This window comes from Oryza brachyantha, chromosome 3 (genome assembly GCF_000231095.2).
Source record: "Oryza brachyantha chromosome 3, ObraRS2, whole genome shotgun sequence".
Taxonomy (NCBI): Eukaryota; Viridiplantae; Streptophyta; class Magnoliopsida; order Poales; family Poaceae; genus Oryza; species Oryza brachyantha.
The window spans coordinates 12,711,571-12,736,547 of NC_023165.2; the positions used below are offsets into that span (position 1 = coordinate 12,711,571).

At 36.0% G+C, this 24,977-nt stretch overlaps 2 protein-coding genes and 1 non-coding gene across 4 annotated transcripts; all 3 read left to right on the forward strand.

The window, feature by feature from the left end:
• The first annotated feature begins 22 nt into the window (after positions 1 to 22).
• TRNAL-CAG lies at positions 23 to 103 on the forward strand. The gene has a single exon. It is a non-coding gene; the product is annotated as a tRNA-Leu (tRNA).
• Positions 104 to 1,732: 1,629 nt separating this feature from the next.
• On the forward strand, positions 1,733 to 9,200 carry LOC102718915 (uncharacterized protein At4g17910). 2 transcript variants are annotated; one of them, XM_006651372.3, is made up of 16 exons: positions 1,733 to 2,021; positions 2,100 to 2,163; positions 2,253 to 2,286; positions 2,764 to 2,894; positions 3,105 to 3,178; positions 3,319 to 3,397; positions 3,491 to 3,580; positions 3,831 to 3,904; positions 4,800 to 4,887; positions 5,206 to 5,332; positions 5,419 to 5,523; positions 6,721 to 6,844; positions 6,924 to 6,975; positions 7,959 to 8,003; positions 8,589 to 8,687; positions 8,831 to 9,200. In XM_006651372.3, the coding sequence occupies exons 1-16, from the start codon at positions 1,981 to 1,983 to the stop codon at positions 8,981 to 8,983; spliced, it is 1,380 nt and encodes a 459-aa protein (XP_006651435.1). In that variant the 5' UTR covers positions 1,733 to 1,980; the 3' UTR covers positions 8,984 to 9,200. The 2 variants fall into 2 exon arrangements, with proteins under 2 accessions (XP_006651435.1, XP_015690402.1); XM_015834916.2 differs by lacking the exon at positions 1,733 to 2,021 and having other exon boundaries at positions 2,111 to 2,163; positions 2,764 to 2,820; positions 8,831 to 9,199.
• A 14,169-nt stretch (positions 9,201 to 23,369) lies between these two features.
• LOC102719192 (transcription factor MYB30-like) lies at positions 23,370 to 24,379 on the forward strand. The gene has a single exon (XM_006651373.3). It carries the CDS (start codon positions 23,392 to 23,394, stop codon positions 24,364 to 24,366), a length of 975 nt encoding a protein of 324 aa, XP_006651436.2. The 5' UTR covers positions 23,370 to 23,391; the 3' UTR covers positions 24,367 to 24,379.
• The last annotated feature ends 598 nt before the right edge of the window (positions 24,380 to 24,977 follow it).

Genomic DNA, 24,977 nt, shown 5'->3' on the forward strand with positions numbered 1-24,977 from the left:
AGTGTTCCTAAGTGAGTCGACTGTCAAGATGGCCGAGTTGGTCTAAGGCGCCAGTTTCAGGTACTGGTCCGAAAGGGCATGGGTTCGAATCCCATTCTTGACAAATTTGTTTTTTTTTATTCCTGCATCGAATTTAAGTGCAATTTTCTGACGGTTCGTTTCTTTTTTTTTTTGTTTTTACATGGAGTTTTAACTGTTGAAGTGCCGACATGGAGTTTTAACTGTCATCTGGAGAACCTTTTTAACAAGAGCAATTTGGATTGTCATATCCACTTGTATGACAGATTCACAGATTTGTTTCTCAAGAATTTAATGAGGAATGTTTTCCCTTTTATAATTTACCCTTTTTAAAGCACAATACTATTAGCTTATTATACACAAACAACTACATCGTTTGACTTTTATGGGGAAAATAAATCCCAACAACAAATTTATAAACGAAAAATAATTTATAAATAAAACTTATATATATATATATTGATCTAAACGTAAAGGTTGAGAAACAAATTATAATAAAAAAACTCCAAATTTAAAGTTAAAAAATTTAATATTTGGCTTATAAGAAAAAAACAGAAGCGAAAAAAATGAGGCCGAAACATTTTCATCTTATAGGGATAAAATTTACATTATGTGATATTATAAAGGGGGAAGTTCTCTTCGTTCCTACTTCTTTGATGTACATACAATGACTTGTTTTAGTTTTATAGTAAGTCAAACATTTTTCCAGCTTTAACCAAATTTCACAAAACTATATATACTTGAGTAAACTTCACTTGGGCCATATTTTATTATTCAATTTCACTTGGACCACCCACGTGTATGTGGAATTCCATTTTTTTACAAATCTCTTTATTTTCTCTTTTCTTTTTTCCTTTTCTATATTTTCTTCTTTCTTTTCTATTTTTCTTTTCTCATGTTTTCTTTTCCCTTCTTATCCCTGTATAAACCATTTTTCCTCGTGCAATTCTAAACCGATGGACTAAAATATGAATTGGACGTGAATTTTACGTCCAATTCAAGCAAAACATATGCTTGAAATTCGAATTGGACGTGAATTTTACACCATCATATACAATGTATCTTCAAAACTTAATTGGACATAAATTTTACGTCATAGTATGTAATTTATTTTCAAAACTTACTTTATTTTATATAATTAAAATTAACTTGCTGTGATGCGGTTAAAATTAAAGCGATGCGTCGAGGCTGCAGTTAAGACAGACGACGGGGATCGACCTCAGGAACTGTTGCCTGCGAATTCGGTTCTTAATCGGATTGATAGAGAGCACCATCAATAAAATAGTGTCAAGGCATGACAGTATTCGTATAAAAAATAGTTAAGATTAAGATATGAATAGGTATAGTGTGTGTATATATATATATATATATATATATATATATATATATATATATATATATATATACTATCTTCGTCTTTAAATATTTAACGCCGTTAATTTTTTTATAAATATTTGATTATTTATTTTATTAAAATTTTTTGTCAAACAACATATTTGTCAAATATGTAAAGATATGTATGTGTATAAAAATATATCTAACATAAATGAAATGATATAAAAATATAATTAATAATTATGAAATTTTTTGAATGAGACGAATAATTATGAAATTTTTTTAAATAAGACGAATATGACAAAAATTATAAAAAAATATAACTTATGAAAAAAATTATGTAGATTATAAGTTATATTTTCATAAGTGTTTTCAACAATCCAGCCCCCACCACCAGCCGTCGTCCCCGCCCCCTGCATCCACCATCCGATCCGCCGGCGGCCGGCGCCACCGCCGGCTTCTCCGCCGCGCGCTCCACTTGTGAGCAGTCACTTCTTTCCCCTAGATCGGAGGCAGCCCCTGCTCCGTGCACCGCCGCTTCACTTCCTCTTCTCGCGTTCTCTTCCGCCTCGCCGTAGGCCGTAGCTGCGCTGCTTCCCCCCGCCTCCACTCGAGCAGTAGCCAGCAATGGACGAGCACATCAACACGCACAAGCTCCTCAAGGAGCAGTGAGTCCCCAACCTCGCTCCCCCCTCCTTACCTCTCACCTACGCCTCTGAAAGTGTGCTCCTCTCTTCCTCGCGCAGGTTCGTCAGCAACTTGACGGGGTCTTCCCTGCTGGAGATCGCGGCGCTCTCCACCATAGTGCCGGTGAGTCGATCACTTACCACTTGCTGGGGTAGGTTTCCCTGCCCTGGATGGAGAGAGCTGTGATCTGACCTGCTTTTTTGGGTGTTCAGGCTGTGGTCGTTCTAAGGAAATGGAGCTGCGGAGGTCAGTTCATTACAGATTTTGTGGATTTTTCTTTTACCCATTTGATCTTTTTATGCGAATGTTTAGCTGATTAATTTGTACAAGAAATTGACGTGCCAGCGTTTGGTATTATTTAGAACTGTGATATAAGTTTACCGGTATGCTACATTTGTGTACATTTAGCATTTGGGTCGAATATGCCACTATGAGATTCAACCATCAAGATTGAAAATATTTTGTAATCTCAGCATGTAATATTGATGAAGTTAACTCAAATTATGCGAAGTTTTACCATGCTCTGCTCCAATTTTGAATTGTGTTGCCCAGTCTGATGCTTTGGATGCCATGTTGATGAACTTTTTAGTTTTAACATCATTGAATAATAACACGAGCTTCTTTTATTGTGTTTCCGGAGAAAACACATGCTTCTTTCTTTCTCCATGTGCAGAGTAGATCCAGAAAGTGATTGCTTCTTCCCTTATGTTTGTCTTGTTTTAGATAATACCAGGAGGGATTCATTCAAGAAAAAAAATGATGCACTTCCTGGTCATAAAGGTTTTGCGCATTACTTCTCTACACTAGTTGTAGATTACCTCACTATTGTATTGCCAGTTCTTCTGGTTTTCACAGTAAGTATTCTTTCACAAGAGTTAAAGATTACATTGTTACCGTGTTCAACTATAGAAATCATAAAATGTGTAGAACCAAACATTGCAATGCAGTGAATAAGATTTTAACCAACTACCGTTATTGGCTTATTATAAATGTTATTACGAGGCTTAATATTTAGAAAATAAAGTTAGATAGTGATATTTGGATCATTACTTGGTTTGTTACAGATTTTTGCTGAATGGGCTTGTGCTTGTGCAATTTTTCTTGTAATGCTGATATCTATCCTCACCATGTTTAAAAGGTACCATTTATGAGTTTGTACACCTGTTTTTATTGCCACATTCTCTCTAATTTCTATTACAATTCTAAATTCCACCACCCTATTTCCTTTATGCAACAAATCCATGCTTACCAGAAACTAATGCATTCCTGTACTATAAGATCTCAGTCTCATCTCAAAGCTGGAGTAAATCAGCTGCCTTTGCTCCGAGCTGATATATCATCATACAGAGTATCAGTGGTAAGTAAAAGGAAAAATATTACTCATGAATACTTCTCAGTACTACATATCTAACTGAACTATTGAAGTTAATGGCGATGAGATGTTTTAAAGGTTCTAGTGACATGTTTGTGCATATTAGCGGTGGACTTCAAAATCTTCCCTAGGCGTTATGCCAAGGCTGAAACATATGGCTGTGGCATTGTAAGTTATATCTTTTTTCATTGGTTTTATGTTAGATCTTTACTATCGCAAAGCAATTTTAATTAATCATAAACTTGTTTTTGCAAAATTAGATACCATCTGCAAATTGTGCATCCAATTTGCTACCTATTATACATACTTGATTTGTATTATTTATGTCTTCCATTATGATTAAAATTTCAAAAGTTTTTGTGCTTTCTTCCCTATTCAATGACAATGATACTAAGATTTCCGCCTTGTTGTCTAACAGATGGATCTCGGAGTAGGGTCTTTTGTAGTAGCTAATGCACTGGTATCTAGACAAGCAAGGAACATTACAACAATGTAAGCCCTTAACTACCGTATGATCTAAAATAAAATCTAGGGTTTTGGTTTTCATTGGACTGACCTTCAACTCTTAAGTAATGGCCAAACATAGTGTGTGAAAGTAGATTCCATGTCTTATGGAAGATAATATTACTCTTCTTTGGTAACAATTATCAGGAAGATTAGAAATTGTTGTTCAGTATGAACTTAAGGTAAAACGAAATATCATCATTTGAATCATTATGTTGATGGTAATGGTTAAAACAATTCACATGTTATAAATGATATAAAAGAACATATATTTATTACACCAACTTTATCTACTAAAATTAGCAACTTTTAGTTTAGGAGCCTAGAGAGTAGTGGTACAAAATGAGTCGAACTCACCAGTTTGAGTCATCTATAAAAGGATATTTTGGACTGTTGAGTTTAGTTCAGAATTGTCACAGTGAAGACAAATTATGCTGACTTGTTGATTTCCACAAATCTTATATTTGTATATCTAGAGAAAAATGGGAAAATTAATAGCATTGAGTTATTGATAAGATGATTGGATCAACTCTTTTCACTTGTAAAATATTTTATTATTCATCGAATTTCTGCACCTGCTCTTTTCCTATCTTGGACAAATATCTTTTTTAAGCACTTCTCATTTGGTTTCTTTTTCTGTCTGAAACCTTATTTATTGTCCATTACTGTACTGACTAGTCAACAATTTATTCCACATTTGTCTAATATAATCACTAAAAGTATAATGACTTTTGATAGAAATCATTTGTTTTAGTATTTGAATTTTCTGTGGATAACAACAAATGTGGAAGATTGTGCTCGAAGTTGAGAGGTCTGCAAATAGACACTAGGTTACCACTTTAGTATGCCATGTCTTACAATGTAACTTCATTTGTGTCCTTAGGCGCTGGAACAAGGTACTGATGTCTACAAGCCCTCTAATATTTCTTGGTTTTGCTCGTCTCATATCAACATCGAGTGTTGATTATCAGGTATTTTTCTTAGTTATGTTAATTATCTTATCTATGCATTCACCAGAGTTTTCCATATGCGTTGACATTAAATTTACTTTTCGATTATGCAAAATTCTCAACTTTTTTCTTTCCTTATCCTTTATTTTCAATTATCATGTGATTATTATCTCTTGTTGACTTGTTGAACAAACTGTATTTGTACTGCACATAAAACTACTTGAGCATATTTGGCCTGTGCAATACCTTAAATGTATCCAATGTCTTCCCATTTTCTAGACACAATAAAAATGTACTGTTGTATTCCTAAAGATGCATCTTGTATTTGTTATCTTCTAGGTTCATGTAGGAGAATATGGGGTGCACTGGAACTTCTTTTTCACCCTTGCAGCAATTTCTATCCTTACATCCGTTATCAGGATTCATCCTAAGTATTGTGGATTAGTTGGCCTCCTTGTCCTTGCAGGTACTAAAGATTCATTTTAACAGTTTGTTTTCAAATATGCTTCAATCGTTCTTTTTAACAGTGAGATTTCTTTTATTTGTTTTCAGGATTCCAAACATGGCTCTCTTCTGGGTTGAACAAGTACCTCATTTCAAATGAAAGAAGTGCTGATATCATTAGTCAGAATAAGGAAGGTGTTTATAGCATTTTTGGTAAGTACATTTATGCATCAAAACCTCTTTCGTACCCCATGAACACATAGTCTCACATCTAGCGTGGCACTTAGACAATCCTTTTATAGTGCTATGTCCACTTGAGTATTCTATAACAGTCTACAAAATTCTCCCATGCGAGTTGTTATGAAAAGTTTTGATATGAACCTGTTATTTTATCTGCTATTTCTTTGCTTAAGGTGCCAATAAATAGTCAGCCTCCAACTTGTTAGTTAATAATTCAAGCATACATGAAGGTGTCTGCACAGCATATAGCTAACCATTTTTTAATTATCTACCTATTTATTTCTTAATATCCATGCTTATTAGAGACAACTTTTGTATCACCTTGTTGACCTTTGATATGCTGATTGCATGTAACATTTTTATCCTTTTTATACCTGAATTGCAGACTTGCATGCACTTGATTCTCTTTTAAAAGAGTAAAATACATGGACGGTCCTTAAACTTGAGAGCGAGTGTCACTTAGGTCCATGAACTTGAAAATTGCATATCTAGGTCCATAATCTTGGTTTAATGATTCGTAGCGGGTCCAAACCTCATTTGACCCAGGCTAACTCGCGACGTGGCAATCCACGTAGGGCCATAGGCAGGACATTTGCAATGTACCCCCTCCACGATGAATAATGCTGGAATAATTGTAATTTAATCCTTGAGGGTACCCTCACCTCCCTCCCATTCTTCCCCCGGCCATAGCAATCGAGGAAGGGAGAGCAGCGACTGGGCGTCGCCGGAGTTCATCGGTGGTGGCTAGATCGATCTAGCCACCACCGATGAACTCCGGCGACGCCCAGTCGCTGCTCTCCCTTCCTCGATTGCTATGGCCAGGGGAAGAATGGGAGGGAGGTGAGGGGTTGGGGGATTTTTTGGGGGTTTCTGGAGAGGTACTGTACCATCAAGGATTAAATTATAATTATTCCAGTATTCTTCATCGTGGAGGGGGTACATTGCAAATGTTCTGCCTACATGGATTGCCACGTCGGGAGTTAGCCTGGGTCAAATGAGGTTTGGACCCGTTACGAATCATTAAACCAAAATTGATCTAGATATGCAATTTTCAAGTTCATGAACCTAAGTGACACTCGCTCTTAAGTTTAAGGACCACCCATGTATTTTACTCTTTTAAAAAGTTAGTGGCAATGTGATGCAATCTGATTGATTCATCTCTTTTAACAGGATACTGGGGTATGTATCTGATTGGTGTTTCCCTGGGCTACAATCTATTCTTTGACAATAGTTCAAAAGGCAAGCATAGGAGCACTCAAGTGGTAAAAGTTTGGGTTCTTGCTGTGTCTTTTTGGTAAGAAGCAAATTTTGGTATGCATTATTTCTAGTTATAATCTTTCTTCATTTTTAACATCTCCCATGCCATGTTACAGGATTTTGGCAATTATTCTTGACAGCTATGTTGAAAGAGTTTCTCGACGAATGGTAGGACATTAACTGATCACATACTTTCTTAAAAAGAGATCTAGACTGGAATTAAATTGATAAATATAAGAAGTCAATGATAATTATGCATTGTAATGGTAGTTTATAGTATATAAAGCAGAGTGTTATTCTATTACATTCTGAATACCCTTAGTTATGCTAGTTAAGGAGCATGCTGTGAGGAAATGGATGGGCATAACTTAGAAAATTAATTGCATCTAGAGTTCATAGTTCCTGATTAGTTACTTTGCTGACACTGGGGCAAATACCTGGTCTCTTCGCTCAATTGGCTCCTACCTTGGTGAAACCAAACTAAATATGGGCAACTCCAATGTAAAATTGCTGTGGTTTTGTTTGCCTCCATTTTCTGTGAACAGCTATGAGAATTTGGTAACACCAACCAAATCTAACATAACAAGTGATTATTTAAGGCTGAGGGTATCTCTTGTCGAATTATTGGCTCTGATGTATAATTTAAACAACATTCTTTTTGACAAACAAATTTTGGCACTGTCCAGGTTTTGGTTATACCAAAATTTGAGTCATCAAGCAAGCAGGCCAAATGTTATTGTTTTTGGAGGAAAGCATAGTTTTGAACTATCACCTGCATTACTGAGACAAAGAGTTCATATATGAATAACTACTATGAAAACTGTAGGGAAAAGTTTTAACATATGCAAATAAGTCATCATTTCTCAACAAGTTTAAGAAACTATTTTTAAAGGCTTGGACTTACATGCACAAAGCCATTCTCTTCAGTCTGGGGATTAATTTGTATGTTCAGTCCTCTTATATTCAATACAGATTTATCCTAAAAGCTTCGAAAACTGTGTACAATTGTTGCTCTTTTTTTAAAAATGAAACTGAAAATATATAGCTACTAATATATTTGCTGTACTCAATTCTTATTTAATTAGGAAAAGTAACACCCAACTTTATTTGTGGCCTAGATTTGAATGTAACTTGCATATTTCATTTTGCAGTGCAACTTTGCTTATGTCATGCTTGTTTTTGGACAGAATTTCCAGGTACTACTACTAATTTTCTTGCTTTTATTATAAATTTGCATAGTATCCATATTGTCCAGTTAACCTTCCTTGACCACTTGGAGAATAAACGATCTGTATTATTTTTAGCAATAACAGCTAGCCATTAGTACTACATGAGTAAAGAATATAAATAAAAATAGGCACTTCAAATCTTAAACCGATTGCGCATCAAAGTTAACCTATAGTGGCCCAAACTGCTATTTTCTCTGCATGCTTTCATGTTATCAAATGAGAACAATGTTTAGTTTGTCATATGAGAACAATGTTTAACTCAATCTAATACATATGTGGTTCATAATTTCTGTTTAGTCTGTCATATTCATTGTTTCACTAGCTGGTTTCATTCTTCGATGATTGGGGAACAATGTTTACATATTTGCCAGAACCTGAAAAATGGTGAGGTTCAGTAGTTTGATGACACAGTAGTTCTGTTATTAGTTACATAAGGTCATAAGGGTTTAGCAAGCATATAGTCTGATAGATTTTTATGGTTGTATCACTACTAGATATAGCCATTCGAAAATTTTCTGTTCTTCACTGATGGTTGTGACTACATTTTAACAGGTTATATCTATTCTCACACTAGCGGGGTTTATTTCATATGAAAAGAACATGGTTCTTGAAGATGCATTCAATCAAAATATGCTTGGTTCATTCCTTCTGGTAAGACAGTCTGGTCGCATTTTTGGAAAATAATTTATCAATACAGAAATGTTTGAACTAATAGAATCTCTGGTTTAAATTATATTATATTTGGGACTTGTTTTTGGTAAGTCTGTGGAGTAACATTTAACTCTCTCTCACAGGCAAACATCCTAACTGGTGTAGTAAATCTCTCAGTTGACACACTTTCTGCCTCTCCCCTCACTGCCTTCATCATTTTGTTAGTATATTCCTTCACTCTATGCACGGTTGCTGGTTTAGCTCAGTTTTGCGGCGTTAGGATGAAATTTTGGTGAATTCAAGTGTTATCTAATACGATGTATGTATATTAGTTACTTTTTCAGCAAGCTCTCTTGGGATAAGGCCAAGTTTTAAAACCAATTAGTAGTCCTTATCAATCTTGCCTATTTTTTGTTCCTGATTTCTTACCTAGATGATTTGACCTAATTTCATGCTGCCCCATATGAAACCAATATTGCTGTCTACATTTGGCTAAATTAAATACGATTTGTGAATAGCTCATTGTTCCATTAATTTAGCAATACTCAGAATTTGACATGAAGTGCCGTACTGCTCCAGTTGTAGCCTGTCATGGTAGGATTCAATAATTCAATAAAAAGTTTGTCTTCCTTCACAGGGATTCAACAGATAAATTTCACTCTGCATTGCATGGGCTGAAATTTGGCCCAAGATCAGCGAGGAGCTGGTTTCGTTCATCCGATGTTTGGAGAGCGACATTTAGTGCATTTTGGCCATAACCATTAAAATCGGAGAAGCTCACAAAGTTGACAATCCATATTTCATTATTAAAAAAAACTACTTATTTGAACACAATTACTTCAATAAGGTTTTGACTACCAATTAGCCGGGAAGTCCTCTTGAAATGAAGCCAACTTGCTGAACCAATTAGTCGTTCCTTGGCAGCAGTTTTTTTTCTTAAAAAAAACAGAAATGGTTAGTAAAATATTGTTTGTATGTTGTTTTCAGAAACGGTATAGGTGCAGTCGGAAAGTTTTTCCATACCGTTACATCCTAGGTCCTATAATCCATTCTGCCTATTTTCGCTATCTGATTTCTGTTCAGTTCACTTAATTAATTCCAAAGAGGAGCTCTCTTGAATCCCATCTGAAAACGTCCTAACAAATCGCAATCGGTCAATGTTATTAATACTGCCGTTTACTTGTGATGTTGAAGAAAGGCACATCTAGAATCACAGATAAGCAGACCCAAATTGAATACATGTGATGACCTCATGGTTACATTAATTTGACAATTCAGTATCATATATATTTATACTGCTCTCCAGTTGTCGCCTTTCACGGTAGAGTTTAACCATCAAATCGGTACGAAAATGGCGCTGCCGTTGAATGTTACTTTCTGGAAATGTTAACTTGATTTGTTAATTTAGACTTCGATCAATGTCAGTTTTAATTAACCTGCTGCGTGCCGTCCTGCTGGATACTCACTCCGGTCATGAATACGTGACACTGTTGATTTTGAATTTGAAGTATGCTTAAAGTAAGAGAACAGGTGACAACAAAATAAACAATATTTCTATAAATTTTTTGAATAAGAAAAATGAGCAACTTCTATGTTTAAAATCCACTATGTTAATATTTATGAACGGATGAAGTATATAGGTGGGATATATAAACCAATGAAATGGTCAAGGTCATCTGTATATGGATTTAGGCAAAAGAGATGAATCCGGTGTGGAAAATGTAGTAGACAGGGTTTCACTTATCACAATAATCGTCACGATAATCGAGGGCTATGCCCAAAACCGATAATGGTTTTGGGTGGTTTCCTCCGGGAAAAACCGCCCAAATTCAAAAAAAATGAAAAATTTTGATGAAAAATTAAGAAAAAAAAGGTGATAGATATGTATTTATTGAACTTAGATGTGAAGAAAATTTTCAAAAAACTCAATGAAACACTCAAAAAACTAAGAAAAAATTATTTGACTTGAGTTAATTAGAAAAAAATAGAGAGAATGACACCAACTTCAGTGGCCACGGGCGACGAACTGGTCCACTCCCTTTCCCCTTTTGCTCAAACACACCAGGACTGGAGCCGGTGACCGCTGCTGCTAGATCCGTCGCCTCCGCCCGAAGAAGAGGGGAGACCGCGCGGCATGCCATGATAATCACGGCGGAGGGCGCGGTAATTGTGTGATTATCACTTGTATTGTCGTGGTTTTCAGCCGAAGCCGCGCGATTATTGTCCCAAACCGCAATCTGCAAGCCTCCGCAATAATCGCACCAAACCGCGCGATATGGTGGTCAAAACCGTCACGCTTTCGTTTGAATTTTTAAATTGAATTCATGCGTTTTTTGAGCGATTATCGTGATAATCGTCGATTATCGTGGCTCCACGCAGGAGTGGTTTGGAGGGCCTCTATGATAAGTGAAACCCTGGTAGTAGATTAGTATATAATTAATTAATTATTAATTATAAAAAATATAAAATAGATTAATATGATTTTTAAAGCAACTTTTATATAGATTTTTTTTAAAAAAAATACAGTTCGGGAAGCGTGCGCGTGAAAAATGAGAGAATATGGGTTCTAACGTAAAGTGTGTTATTCCTAGCTAAGAGCATATGTGAGGAGATGGCTAAAATTTGGCTCTACAAATCTCAGTTTAGTTATTCATATAAAAAGATTTTATCTTCTAGTTGATATGTGTTTCAACGGACTATCGTATAATCTTCCCAATAATGTAAATCAAGCAGAGCCTTACAACGCACAATTAAATGGAGTCAAGTGCAAGTTTAATTCTGATTTCCAGTGCAAGAATATCTAGAGTCCAGCTGGTAGCAATATGATTTATAAGAGATTGAAAGGTCATGGAAGGTGCCAACTAGCTATAGATATAACCTAGTAAACAAATCCACGTGACCTCATTATAGTTCTGGTTGACTTCTAATACTGTCATCTCTTGACTCTCAGGTACGTAGAAAATACACGTACCAAGTGGAAAACACACTTGCGTTTCATGTCTTAGGGGGTGTTTTAGTTGCTGAAATAAAAATTTTTGGATGTCACGTTAAACGTTTGACCGAATGTCGGAAATGGTCTTTGGACACGAATGAAAAAACGAATTTCACGCCTGGCCTGTAAACCGCGAGATGAATCTTCTGAGACTAATTAATCCGTCATTAGCGCATGTGGGTTACTGTAGCACTTATGGCTAATCACGTACTAATTAGACTCAAAAGATTCGTTTCACGATTTTTTACATAACTGTGCAATAGTTTTTCGTTTTATCTATATTTAGTACTCTATTTAATAGATGTCTAAAGATTCGATGTGATGTTTATGGGTGAAAATTTTTAGAAACTAAACAGCCTCTTAGTCTTAACGGCTGTCTTAAGTTGGGATATCGAACACCTAAACATGGAATAAACTGGTGATATGTTGACTTTGCCATCTCTAAGCGCAGCATACACACGCTTGCTACTTGTTGCTGTTGATTTCTGTGGCTCCATGAAAGAGTGAGAGCTACATTTTTCTGCATTATTTATTTATGCATTTACACGAACTTGACTTTCATCTTCCATCTTGCAACTTGGACTTTGAACTAGGGCCGCTATCGGCCACCCCTATAAGGCCAGTTTAAATATATATTTTATGGAGGTGTCATGCACATTAAATAAAGTGCCACATCAGTAAAATTGCTGACTTGGCAGAGTGATTAAATGAGAAAGTTTCATAAGATGAGAGAGAAGTTTCATCCCTATGAAACTCATCTGGCTCGGTTATCTAGTTTATAGTCTTGATAACTATGCCATGAAACTATGCATTCAGACTGGCCTAAGTTAACTTATCCATCTTGTTTTTCACGCATACACTTTCTGAACTGCTAAACAGTGTATACTTTGCAAAAAAAATTCTATAGGAAAGTTGTTTTAAAAAATCATATTAATCTATTATATATTTTTTAATAATTAATAATTAATTAATCATATACTAATCTATTACTATTCCACATCGGGCAAGTGAACTTATCCCCTATCCCAACGCGGCCTAGGTATTGTCATTCCATCGTGTATACTGCTAGTGCCAATCCATCACTATGTGTGTATATGACATGTGGGTGTTGAACCCACCTATCACAGACCGTAAATCAATTGCCGCTTCTAAATACGACAAATCCTTAAATATATCCATCAAGGTCTCCTTTGCATTTCCTTTACCTCAAGTCTTGTCAGCATTTTTTCTTTCTTACAGCGGTACAATATCCCTTCCCTATTCCACTCCAACAAATATTTTTTTCTATTTCAACTAGTATCTCTGCTCTTATTTTATCTGTAATTTATTGCTTAATTATACACACGAGAACTATCTTCCATCTCCGGAGGAGGGGCTCTGCTCACTCTGTTCCACATCTTGGCTAGGATCGTATAAAAAATATCCTGAAAGTTTAATTGATATTAACATGTTACCCCTACGTCGTAACGAGATCTTATTAAAAATATTATTAATATGTTATTAAAGTAAAATTAATAAAATAGTTTGATATATATGTCTTATTTATTTTTTCAATCAAAAAATAAGAGAGAGTTGGTAATAGGGCAGTGACAGATTCAATATCACCACCTCTTTTTTATATAGTAAGTAGATATCTGAAGTGAAACAGAGAGAGAATTTTCCGTACCAGAGCAGATGTACACAAGTAGTACTTGGAGAGCAACGAAGAGATTATTGCAGTGATAATGGCCATGATCAACTACGGAAGCCACGTGTCCTTCACCCATTCGTTCGATAATTGCTTGATTTGTTGCCATATTCAATATTTATATATATTGGGGGACAGCCAATAAAGAGCTATAGTACTCGCATTGTGTTGCATATTATAATGAGTGGTGAAAACAATATATGTATATCTTCATTAATTTCGTGCTGCCTTTAATTTGGCTTAAATTTGAAGGAATGTAGACAAGATAACAGCTCTATGGATTTGGATTCTTTAATTATGCCCGTCATTAATTAGCTCTTTGGTCCGTGGGCAGAGAAACTGTCCAGAAATGTTTACGTGCATCAACGTTGCTATCACAAATTTGGGAAAGGCAGAAATGATTTTGGCAGCTCCACGAACATCACGAAGCCATGCACGTTACTCGAGGGCGCTGTAAATGTCAATTAATTAAGTATCCCGTTTATTTTAAAATATATGATATATTTTGTTTTGTTATGGCACATGTTTGACGAAATATTACCTTATAGGACTTTATCACAAAGCTGATATTATTGGATTAATATTCAAAATTATTTTCTTATGTTTATACTTTTGTGTTACATAGGTGATATATTAATATAGTAGTATTTAGGCAAATACTTGTTCTAATGAAAAAAATACACTCTATGTTTCTAATTTTAAAATTATAAAATTATAGTAAGAACTAGATGATGAGAAGTCAACTTCTTCTTAGAGTACTAAAGAAACAGATTTTTTAGCTTCTGATTTATTGTTCATTTTCTGATATTATAGCTACATTTTGAAAAAATTTGGATGAGAAGTTTAATTGTTTAGAGAACTATAGATTCTAAGATAAGTCGTACCTGCCGGAAGATCTCTCGAACAGACACTAAACTAGGGCCTATTTTGTAGGATCTTTAGGCTCCCTCCGTTTCCTATATTAAGGCCCAAAATTTTTGAGGGAAGGGTCACATCAAACGTTTGGTTGGATGTCAAAAAAAGTTTTATGAAAAAATGAATTTCACGGCTCGGTTGGAAACCGCGGGATGAATTTTTTGAGCCTAATTAAGACATTATTAGAACATATTGGTTACCATAGCACTTATGACTAATTCTGTACCATTATTAGTGGATTTGTCTCCCGTGGTTTTTCCTCCCCACCTTAGAGGGGTTTTTTCACGTTAAATCATGTGCCTCGATCTATTATTCCTAACAAGTGGTATTAGAGCCAAGATTCGATCTACCTGTGGTGGTGTGGTTTTCGGCCGGCCGGTGGCAGCGTTGTTCGTCGCGTGTCTACAGTTGGTGTCTACAGTCGGCGATGACATTCGTCGCCGCCACTCGCATTGCCATCTGATTCACAGATTGAGGCCTCGTTTAGTTTTCAAAATTTGTTTTCAAAAACATCACATCGAATTTTTGGACACCTAAATAAAGCATAGATAAACAAAAAACTAATTGCACAGTTACGAAAGAAATCTTGAGATGAATCTTTTGAGCCTAATTAGTCCATGATTAGTCATAAGTGCTACAGTAGCCAACATGTGCTAATGACGGATTAATTAGGCTCAAAAGATTCGTCTCGTGGTTTCCAGGCTAGCCATAAAATTCGTTTTTTTATTTGTGTCTAAAAACCCTTTCCGATATCCAATCAAATATTTAACGTGACATTTCTCCCAAAAAATTTTCTCAACGTAAACACCACCCCGAGTTGCCACCGAGCGTGGTGCTGTTCCGTCCAGGACTCCAGGTTGATTCGGTGGAAATTGTCAGGGGCACCCAAGTCAGCGCACCATGAAATTTGGCAACCAAATTTACATTGGATTTTTTCTCTTATGTGCACACGATGTCTATACGAGGAAGTTCTTTCTCTGTTGAACCTATCATATTTTCATTTGTAATTTTTCTCGAACGTGTCTACCAAAATAAATAGACATTAAGAAGTTTGATGCCAAGATCAATTTCAGCATATGGCAGGTTTAGATGAAAGTTTTCTTTTACAAGCTGGTGTTTGGAAGGGGAAAACAATTTACCGAGAAGATTTTAGTTGTTCCTGTTTATTACTTTGATCAAATTTACCAGGAGATTTTAATACTTTGTTTTGCTATTCTGTTGGGTTCCCTAATTTATACCAACGATTTTAGGATTTGATCCTACGGCGAGTTTTGAAGTATTACTCAATGCTCTTGTTTTAATCATGTGATTTCAGAGGAACTGCTATAAGCACATGACCAATCTATCATGAGGTTTATAAGGAGATTTAAGTACTTCGTTTTGGTTCGCATCTCTGTTGGTTCCACCAATTTATACCAACAGGTTTAGGGTTTTATTCCCATTGCGAGTTTGAAGTATGTTTCACTGTTCCTGTTCAAAACAAGTGAGTTTCTCGTTGTCCTTAAGTTTGGTTCGTGCTCAGTATATTCCAAAAGACTATTTTCCGCAAGGTGATTTTATCTACATGAGATTTCTAGTGATTTATGATTTTTATGCTATAAGGGAATTCGTCTCAAGGTGGAGATTGTTAGAAATATGATCCGAATTATTATCTATAATGTATTTGGATTATATTACTAGTTTCCTACTAGGTTTCTTCTAACCGTTTCCTACTTGGAGTAGAAGTAGGATTAGTTTCCTAATAGGATTCTGTCAACCTTTCCTATTAGGATTCCTTGATTTCCCCTTATATATATATCCCTTGTGAGCGCACGGGAAGGGTGCGACGGCCCATTTTATTCCCCTTCTACTGTAATCATCACCTCATAGTGGATATTGTCGGTTAGCGTCCGTGGTTTTTTCCCCGCAAGGGTTTCCACGTTAAATCTGCTTCTCGGTTAGGCGTCTATTTCCCTAACAATTTAACCTATGTAATAATTGGTTGTAGCTTCTTTTGAAGTCAACGCCGGGTTATCCAATATCCATTATCTAAAAAATGGACTAATTAGGCTCAAAAGATTCGTCTCAAGATTTCTTCTATAATTGTACAATTAGTTTTTTGTTCCATCTATATTTAATGCTCTATTTAAATATTTAAAAATTTGATGTGATGTTTTTGAAAAAAAAATTTGGAACTAAACAAGGCCTAATTATGAAAAGTAGTCCAGAATCCTATCTGGATTAGGAAAATTAGTGGCTATATGTAGAATTTTAAAAAGAATGAGCTAGCAACCAAAAACACTAAGGGCACTCACAATGCACACTCTACTTAGTTTCTAAGTCCATTTATTACTCATCTTTTTACTGATGTGGCAGTATAGTTATTAAAGAGAGAGAAAGAAAAAATCAAGAAATTATTTCTTATCAAGAAACGAAGTCTATTTTTCGTTCGAGGCAGAAGAAATCACCACAGCTGCGTTGGGGAGGACAGCGTGGTTTCTATGCCATGACTAACCAGTTAGCTTGGTGTTGCACTTTATCTATAGAAACTATTGTAAAAATCTTTGTATTGGGGAGGATGATTTCTTATTGTGAAATCTTTGAGATATAAAAATTATAAACGAGTCTGCATTGGGACTGCTCTAAACACAACCTTTGTCCTAGATCCACAAGCTGGCTTTACCTTGGGAGTGAAGCTGTCCACGACATGTCTACGCCGGTACGCGCACCTCACGATCGAAACGAGGGTGATTGTCTGGCATTTCTACGTAAGAGCAAGCTACTGGCTCTAATTTATTTATATAATAGTTACCTACGAAATATATACTACATATGTATATTGTATCTTGAAATCCGTGATGCTGTTAGCTACAAATCTGTAGCCCACTATTTTTCTATATCCTCTCTTATCTTATTAAAATATGTTTATAGCCAACTTATAGCCTGCTATTGTACCTGCTCTAAAAACCAAACAACATTTTGTAAATAAAAAACAATTTATAAGTAATTTTTTTATATACATGTTCTTAGTGATCTAAAAGTCAAAACTGAAAAATAAACAACGATTAAAAAATCCTAAAATCTAGTCTACATTTAAAGTTAAAAATTATAACTTTTGGTTTATAAGTGTAAGCAAAAGCAAAAAAAAAAAAGGGTCGGTGTGGTGCATATATCCGGATACGGTGTCTTGATTACATCTGATTCCCGTTTTGGTGCAAGTGGATATACAGGTGGTGTTTAGATTAAGAAAATTTGTGAGAGAAGTGTCACATCAAATATTTGACAGGATGTCGGAAGGGGTTTTTGGACATGAATAAAAAACGAATTTTACGGCTAGCCTAGAAACCACGAGACGAATCTTTTGAGCCTAATTAATCCGTCATTAGCACATGTTAGTTACTGTAGCACTTATGGCTAATCATGGACTAATTAGGCTCAAAAGATTCGTCTCAAGATTTCTTTCATAACTGTGCAATTAGTTTTTTGGTTCATCTACGTTTAATGTTTTATTTAGGTGTCTAAAAATTTAATGTGATGTTTTTTTAAAAAAATTTTAGAAACTAAACAAGGCCACAGTACGTCAGTATCCGGGAAGAAACAGATTGGAGTGGTATTCTTCTTGGTTGTTTCTCCGACGCATGCAAGAAATCTCAATTTAATTACTCGATCCTGCCTTGTCCTTCGTTCCGCTGTTGTTTGTCTACTGTCAATGTCTAACAATAATTGATCGATAATTTTGGGTAATTTGTACTGTTGTCTGTCCCTACTACTAGATGAAATGATAAAATGATCTATAGCTTCCTGAGTATGGAAACATTGCTTATTACCGCAGGTTAGCCGATCGGTCGAGGGTTGTTTCGCGGTAATTTGAAATCTTTCGTACCCACATGTTTTTTTTATGCTTATACTTATGAATCAAAATTTAAATTTTTAACTTGATTTTACATTTTTTTATCGAAATTTATTTTTTAGCCTTGGCTTTTGGATCGCTAAGAATATGTATATAAAAGTTATATTTAATTTTTTTTATTTATAAATATATCGTTTGTCTTTGGTCGCAGCTTCTGTCGAAGCAAAGACAACGGACATGTCCAGGGAGGATCTTAATACCCAGTGTTACGTTTTAGAGTGTAGATGTTCATCATAGCATAATCTTTTCGTTGCATTAGTAAGTGTTTCACATATTAAACTGGTGTCAGGCTCACCCACTCTTAGGCCAGTCTTAAATACCCACTCCTAGGCCAATATCAATAGAGATTTTATAGGACTTCAAATTCACTAAATGATATGCCATATAGGTAAAAAGAGTGACTTGGCATATAAATTACTCCCCCCATATTTTTTATTGACACCGTTGACTTTTAGGTCCACGTTTGACCATTCGTCTTATTCAAAAAATTATATAATTATTAATTATTTTGTTATAATATGATTTATTATTATAGAAACTTTAATTATGCATTATAATTTTGCATATTTGAATATAAATTTTGAATAAGATGAATGGTCAAATGTAATTTTAAAAGTCAATGGTGTCATATATCAAAATATGAAGGGAGTATGATAATAGAGAAGATTTGAGATTTATAGGGATGAAACCTGGTGTACAAATTTACCTAGACCATGAAATTGGAATGAAATCTTCACTGAGAGTAATTCATTTTATCATCACATATTTAATCAACTCCTACAGATTACTTGCATGCAATATTTAAGTGATATGTTAGCATATAAAACCATAAAGTGAAATCCCTTATTTCAATCATCCATCAAACATGTTTTAACGGTATAATATTATTAGAACAGTACAATAAAATCTTACGCTGAGAATAGCATTAGAAGGATTTTTTTTCTACTATTCCTCTCTTCTCCTAAACAGTGACTGACGGTGCATGCTCTTGGCTCCTTCCTGCGTATATTGATTGTTGATCATTGTGTGTTAGTGTACTGTTCAGGACATCTAGTTGCACACTTGCACTGCATAATTAATTAATTGCTAGCTAGGACGACAATGCATGCTACAAGTACAACAACTTGTACAAGAGGCTTCGATCCCTTTTTTCGAATTTTTTTTTAAACCTTTGTAATAAATAATTTTATTATTATACCTTCAAAAAAATATTTTCACCATATAAACCTTTTAGCCATGCCATCAACATTGCGTGACGAAACGGCTTGTTTGGGGCGGCGTGGCAAGACTGCCATGTTATCAACATTGGCGTGGCTAAAAGGTTCAATTTTAAGAAAATTTTGCCTAGTGATTTAGTAATAAAATTACATGCTAAAAATATTTATTTAATAAAAAATATTCTCTTTTTTCAGGGCTAGGCAGAAAGTACGTGTACATCCGGGGCTTATTATCATGTCACTACTGTTGAGCTCGTAGAAACTGTGTTTCTTTCTATATTATTTCTCAGTTTTTATATGTGCGTTTTTTAAATTGTTACGTAGTGTATCTTTTATTAGTTTACTGTGTCGTATCTTTAAAATAGATTTTTTAACTTTATAGTAGTTAATTCTATCATTTATATCATAAAACAGATGTCATAAAAATTAGAATATCTTTCATGTAGATAAGAATACATCTTATAATATATATGCTGCGGGGCCTCAAGTGCACTTATAACTTATTCAGATGATCTGAAATTTCGCGGAAACCAGCAAGTTGCATGATGTTTGTCTTCAATTTGATATGGGCATCTTACGGATGTATTTTTTACCCAACTTTCTCTCTCTTTATTTCTCGGCTTTTATACCACAGTTTCTGAAATAAACATGGTGTTTTAAAAATTACGTTCATAAAGGAAGTTTATAATCTTAATTTCTAAACTAGATATTTTTACTTAATTTCCTCATTTATGACTATTACATGGTTATAGTTATCATGTAACACCCTATGCCGTTTGAAGCCTAGCAGTGGTTTGTGTTTGGCCCATGTAGTCTAGAAGTTGATGTGTAGTGGTGGTTTAGTACCAACTTGAAAGTTTAGGTGGGTGAGGATCTGTTTATAAGTTTTTGTGCTCCAATCATGGTATCTCCGGGTTAACCCTTTTATATAAAGCGATGACGAAAGTGTAAGCGGAATTTTAGAGACGGGATGGTGTTACATATCAAAAATCAGATCATTCTTTATTTTTCATTTTTCATCTATAAAAAGAATATAGCCTTGACCGATCGATGCTAGCTAACATGCATATATATCTCGAGCTAAATTGGTCGATGATCAGAGCACACGCATCACATTCAATGGTGTGGATGGTGAGAGCTCATCGGCTGCATGCAGCTGACTCGGTCCTCTTTCTTCTTCAGCCCTAGCCTGGTTGGTAGGGATATATTTATGGTGATTGATCGGCAGGATGTTTGGCTTTCTTTCTCTCTTGCTGCATTTAGGGTTTCGATTGACCACTTAGCTTGCCGCCCGATTTAATTTTGATCAATTCAATAGCACCTCTGGCTCGAGCACATTTTTTATATTATAATAAAAATGTTGAATTTTGAAATTTATTTTAGGATTTTTTATCCGAGTCATATTTTCTATCATTGACTTTTAAATCATTAATAATATATATATTAAGATTCTATCAATGAATTATTTTTAGTTGGTTTATTTATTTTTCTATGGCTTATCAACCATACCTCAACCGGACATAATAGATCGTGTGGTTCTTTGGGCATGAATATCTAAAGAACATAGTAATATCTAAAGGATATTTTTTTTTCATATGTTCAGTTATATTTATTTATATATATATGCCTGTAAGAGCTGACCTAATAGTCCTACGTGTGCCTACACGTTGGTTGCCCTTTGCATTTACATCCATCCCACGTGCCTAGGTGTTGCATGACCATCATCTCCAGCACTAGGCCCCAGATAAGAGACTAAATATTAAATAAGGGTTTATTCCATTTTATAAGCATGTAAATTATGTCTTTAACATTAACATTGGGCCCTAATTAATTCTCATCTCTTGTTCTATTAATTATAGCATGTCGATTGTGCCTGCGAGTGGACTTTGGCACTATTCCATTTTATCACCATTGCCGTTATCCCATATCTAAAGAGGCGAACCATCACGTCGCAGGCTCACAGCTCGTCAATTCTATTTCAATGGCCATTTTGGTTTGGCTCATAGCATTTCTTTGTTAGCTATTGTACGTTGCACCACAACGAAGTTTAATAAATTGGGGCATAATTAATTTTATGTCTTTAAACTTTGTACAAGTCTATTTTTCATCTTAAACAATGGAATGTTATTTGCCGGTATCTAGGTTAAAATTAACAACCGGTTCCGTAGCCGAATTTGAGCAGAGTTTAGGGGCAAACATACTATATCTGCAGAATAAATCATGGAGATGCATTAGTATAATATAATATATTCTATACAATACCAAACTATAATTGTACGCGCGTGATGATACTGTCAGGGAGACAAGGAGACACGTAAGCCGGCCGTTGCAATATATGGACAGTAATACACGTACACACCGCATCCGTCAGTTCACTCGGGGGCACAGTATGAAAGGCTAATGGGTCACCGTAATTAATTAAATGCACCCTTCCTCGCCTAGAATATATATCCCTTTGTTGAGTTTGACCCTCGAAGAATCCAAAGTAATTAATAGAAAGACATAGGCTTCCATCGTTTCGCGTTTTAGAAGAAAAAAAAAAGTAAAAATATGTTTTTTAAACGAAAAATAATTTACAGGTAAAACTTTTATATGCATGTCCATAGCGACTTAAAAACGAAGGTAATAAAAGAAACATAATGAAAAGAACACAAAATCAAGCCCAAAATAAAGTTCTAAAATTCAAATTTTAGCTTATAAGCAGTTTTAAGTGTGAAACGATGGGAGCCATAGTAAGAGGTAGGCTGGGATCTTTTGTAGCTTTTAGATGAAAGAAAAAATATTATCTAATTTGTTATAGTTATTTAATAGTGTAAACAATAAAATAAGCTACTATAAACTTAAAAATCTATTTGAGAAAATAAGATGATGAAATTAGATATAGAAACATTTTGCAAAAAAATTGTTAAGTAGTTCGGGAAATGTATATGTGCAAAAGACGAGTAAAAATCATTGAAAAATCTAAACTTAAAGAACACAGTCGTAGTATGAATTAATACACATAAAAAATAAGCTCCTCCATTTCATATTATATGTCCACTATGTTTAACTTATTATGCGCCTTACAAGAGAAATGTATATACGTATATATTAACCTATTATGTACACTGTACACAAACCCATACAAATATACAAAATCGGTTTTCCAGCTATGTATCCCTTATTGTAACAGATTATTATTTCTTACTTAAAAAACTACTATATTCCTCCACCTAAATAATATAAAAAAAATCCTCACCGTAAAGAAAAATGCTCCTATAGAACACAAGAATAAATTTTACTATATCTTCATGCAAACAGTCTAGTTCCCCTAAAATACCAAATAGCTAGTCAATAATAAACAAATTAAGGATGGATAGTATGTGAGGCAGACAGACAAGGGGAAAAGTATTTTAATTAAACTCTCGAGGAGATTTCCACTCATCTATTGTATGTCATCTAAATAGTCATAAAAAATTTTAAAAAAATTTTGAAGATGGATTACTATAAGACATATCACTACGCAAACATGCAAGTTCAAATATGACTTCTACAATCCATAACAAAAATAATAAATTGAACTCTAAATACTACATGTATATTCACAGTCATATTTCTTATAGTTATTATGAGTTATAGAAGTCATATTTAAACTTGCATATTTATGTAGTGATATATCTTATATTAATTTATATTCATATTTTTTTTAAAATTTTTAATGACTATCAATATATAGCATGCAATATACGAGAAGACATCTCCTAAAGGGTTTAAAATTCACTCCCGACAGACAGCTAGTCTGCACTGCCGTCAGCTCTGGGCTATATGTACATACTGCCATAATACACGTATATGCAGGCCTGGATTATTGCATGATCCTTTAATTAATTCTGTCACAAATCATCCATTAATCAATCCCTCCCTCCGTGTATATAAACCTAAGCTATACCCCCAGCTTCCCTTAGCTTGGGTTCGTCCTCACTAGAGGTAGCTTGAGCTCGGGGGAATAATTGGTGTCGTCGACGATGGGGCGGCCACCGTGCTGCGACAAGGAGGGCGTGAAGAAGGGGCCGTGGACGCCGGAGGAGGACATCGTGCTCGTCTCCTACGTCCAGGAGCATGGCCCGGGCAACTGGCGCGCCGTGCCGGCGAGGACGGGGCTGCTCCGCTGCAGCAAGAGCTGCCGCCTGCGCTGGACGAACTACCTCCGCCCCGGGATCCGACGCGGCGGCTTCTCCGACCACGAGGAGAGGCTCATCGTCCACCTCCAGGCGCTGCTCGGCAACCGCTGGGCCGCCATCGCCTCCTACCTCCCCGACCGCACCGACAACGACATCAAGAACTTCTGGAACACCCACCTCAAGAAGAAGCTCCTCCTCGCCCACACCACCACCCCTACCCCCACCGCTCACGCCGGCCGCTCCTCCTCCTCCTCCGCGCCGGCGCCGCTCGTCGCCAAGGACCAGTGGGAGCGCAAGCTGCAGACCGACATCGGCCTCGCCAGGCGCGCCCTGCGCGAGGCCCTCTCCGTCGACGGCGCATCTGCCGCCGCCACCGTTCCCCAGCCAACCACGCGGACCGACAGCCGCACCGGCGCCGCCGACAAATCCTGTAGTCCGGCGTCCGGCGCCGGGTCCGCGGCGTACGCTCTGACCGCGCGAAACATCTCCATGATGCTGAGCGGGTGGGCGCCGGGGAAAGGAGCCACCGTCGTCGCCGGCGCCAACCCAGCCACGCCGAGCGCGTCGACGGGGACGTCGTCGGAGCTCACCGACTGCTCGGCCGCCTCCAGCGCGCCCAAGTCCAATCCGGTCCTCGGGCCGTCGTCGTCGTCGTCGCCCATGCTCGCGTGTGACAGCGACGCGACGGCGACGGCGACGGCCGGGGTGGCGCGGCTGTCGGCGATCGAGTCGTGGCTGCTGCTCGACGACAGCAGCGAGCCGCAGCTGGCACTGGACGAGCAGCTGCTTGACGTAGCCCTCCATAATTACGCTTTCTAATTAATTAATACTTCCTCGGTCCCTAAATATTCGATGTTGTTAACTTTTTTATATATATTTAACTATTAGTCTGATTAAAAAATTTATATAATTATTAATTATTTTTATATCATTTTATTTATTGTTAAATAAACTTTTATGCATATATATAGTTTTACATATTTGACAAAAATTAAATAAGATGAATAGTCAAACGTGTATAAAAAAGTCAACGACGCGAAACATTTAGGGACGGAGTTAGCAGTGTATAAACCACTCTTAATTACTCATTTACTCCTACCAATGAGTACTAGAGCAATGACTTGATTAAGAGTTAATTCACGTTAATTGCTTAGCTTTTAGCCTAGCTAGCCAGTAAATACTACAGTAGTAGTTGCTGGATTTCACTGTTACTCTTGCTAGTACTTTAATTTTGATGATTTGATCCTTATAAGCATGCAGATGAATATATACACAGATCTACGTACCTGAATTAGCAAGAGTCAAGAGAGCAGTTTAAAAAATAAGAATATGAAATCAAATTGTAAAATTATATTTTATATATTATTTACAAAAGAAGCACATATATTCATACATGGCATACTACCTCTGTTATTTTTTTAATTTCCAAT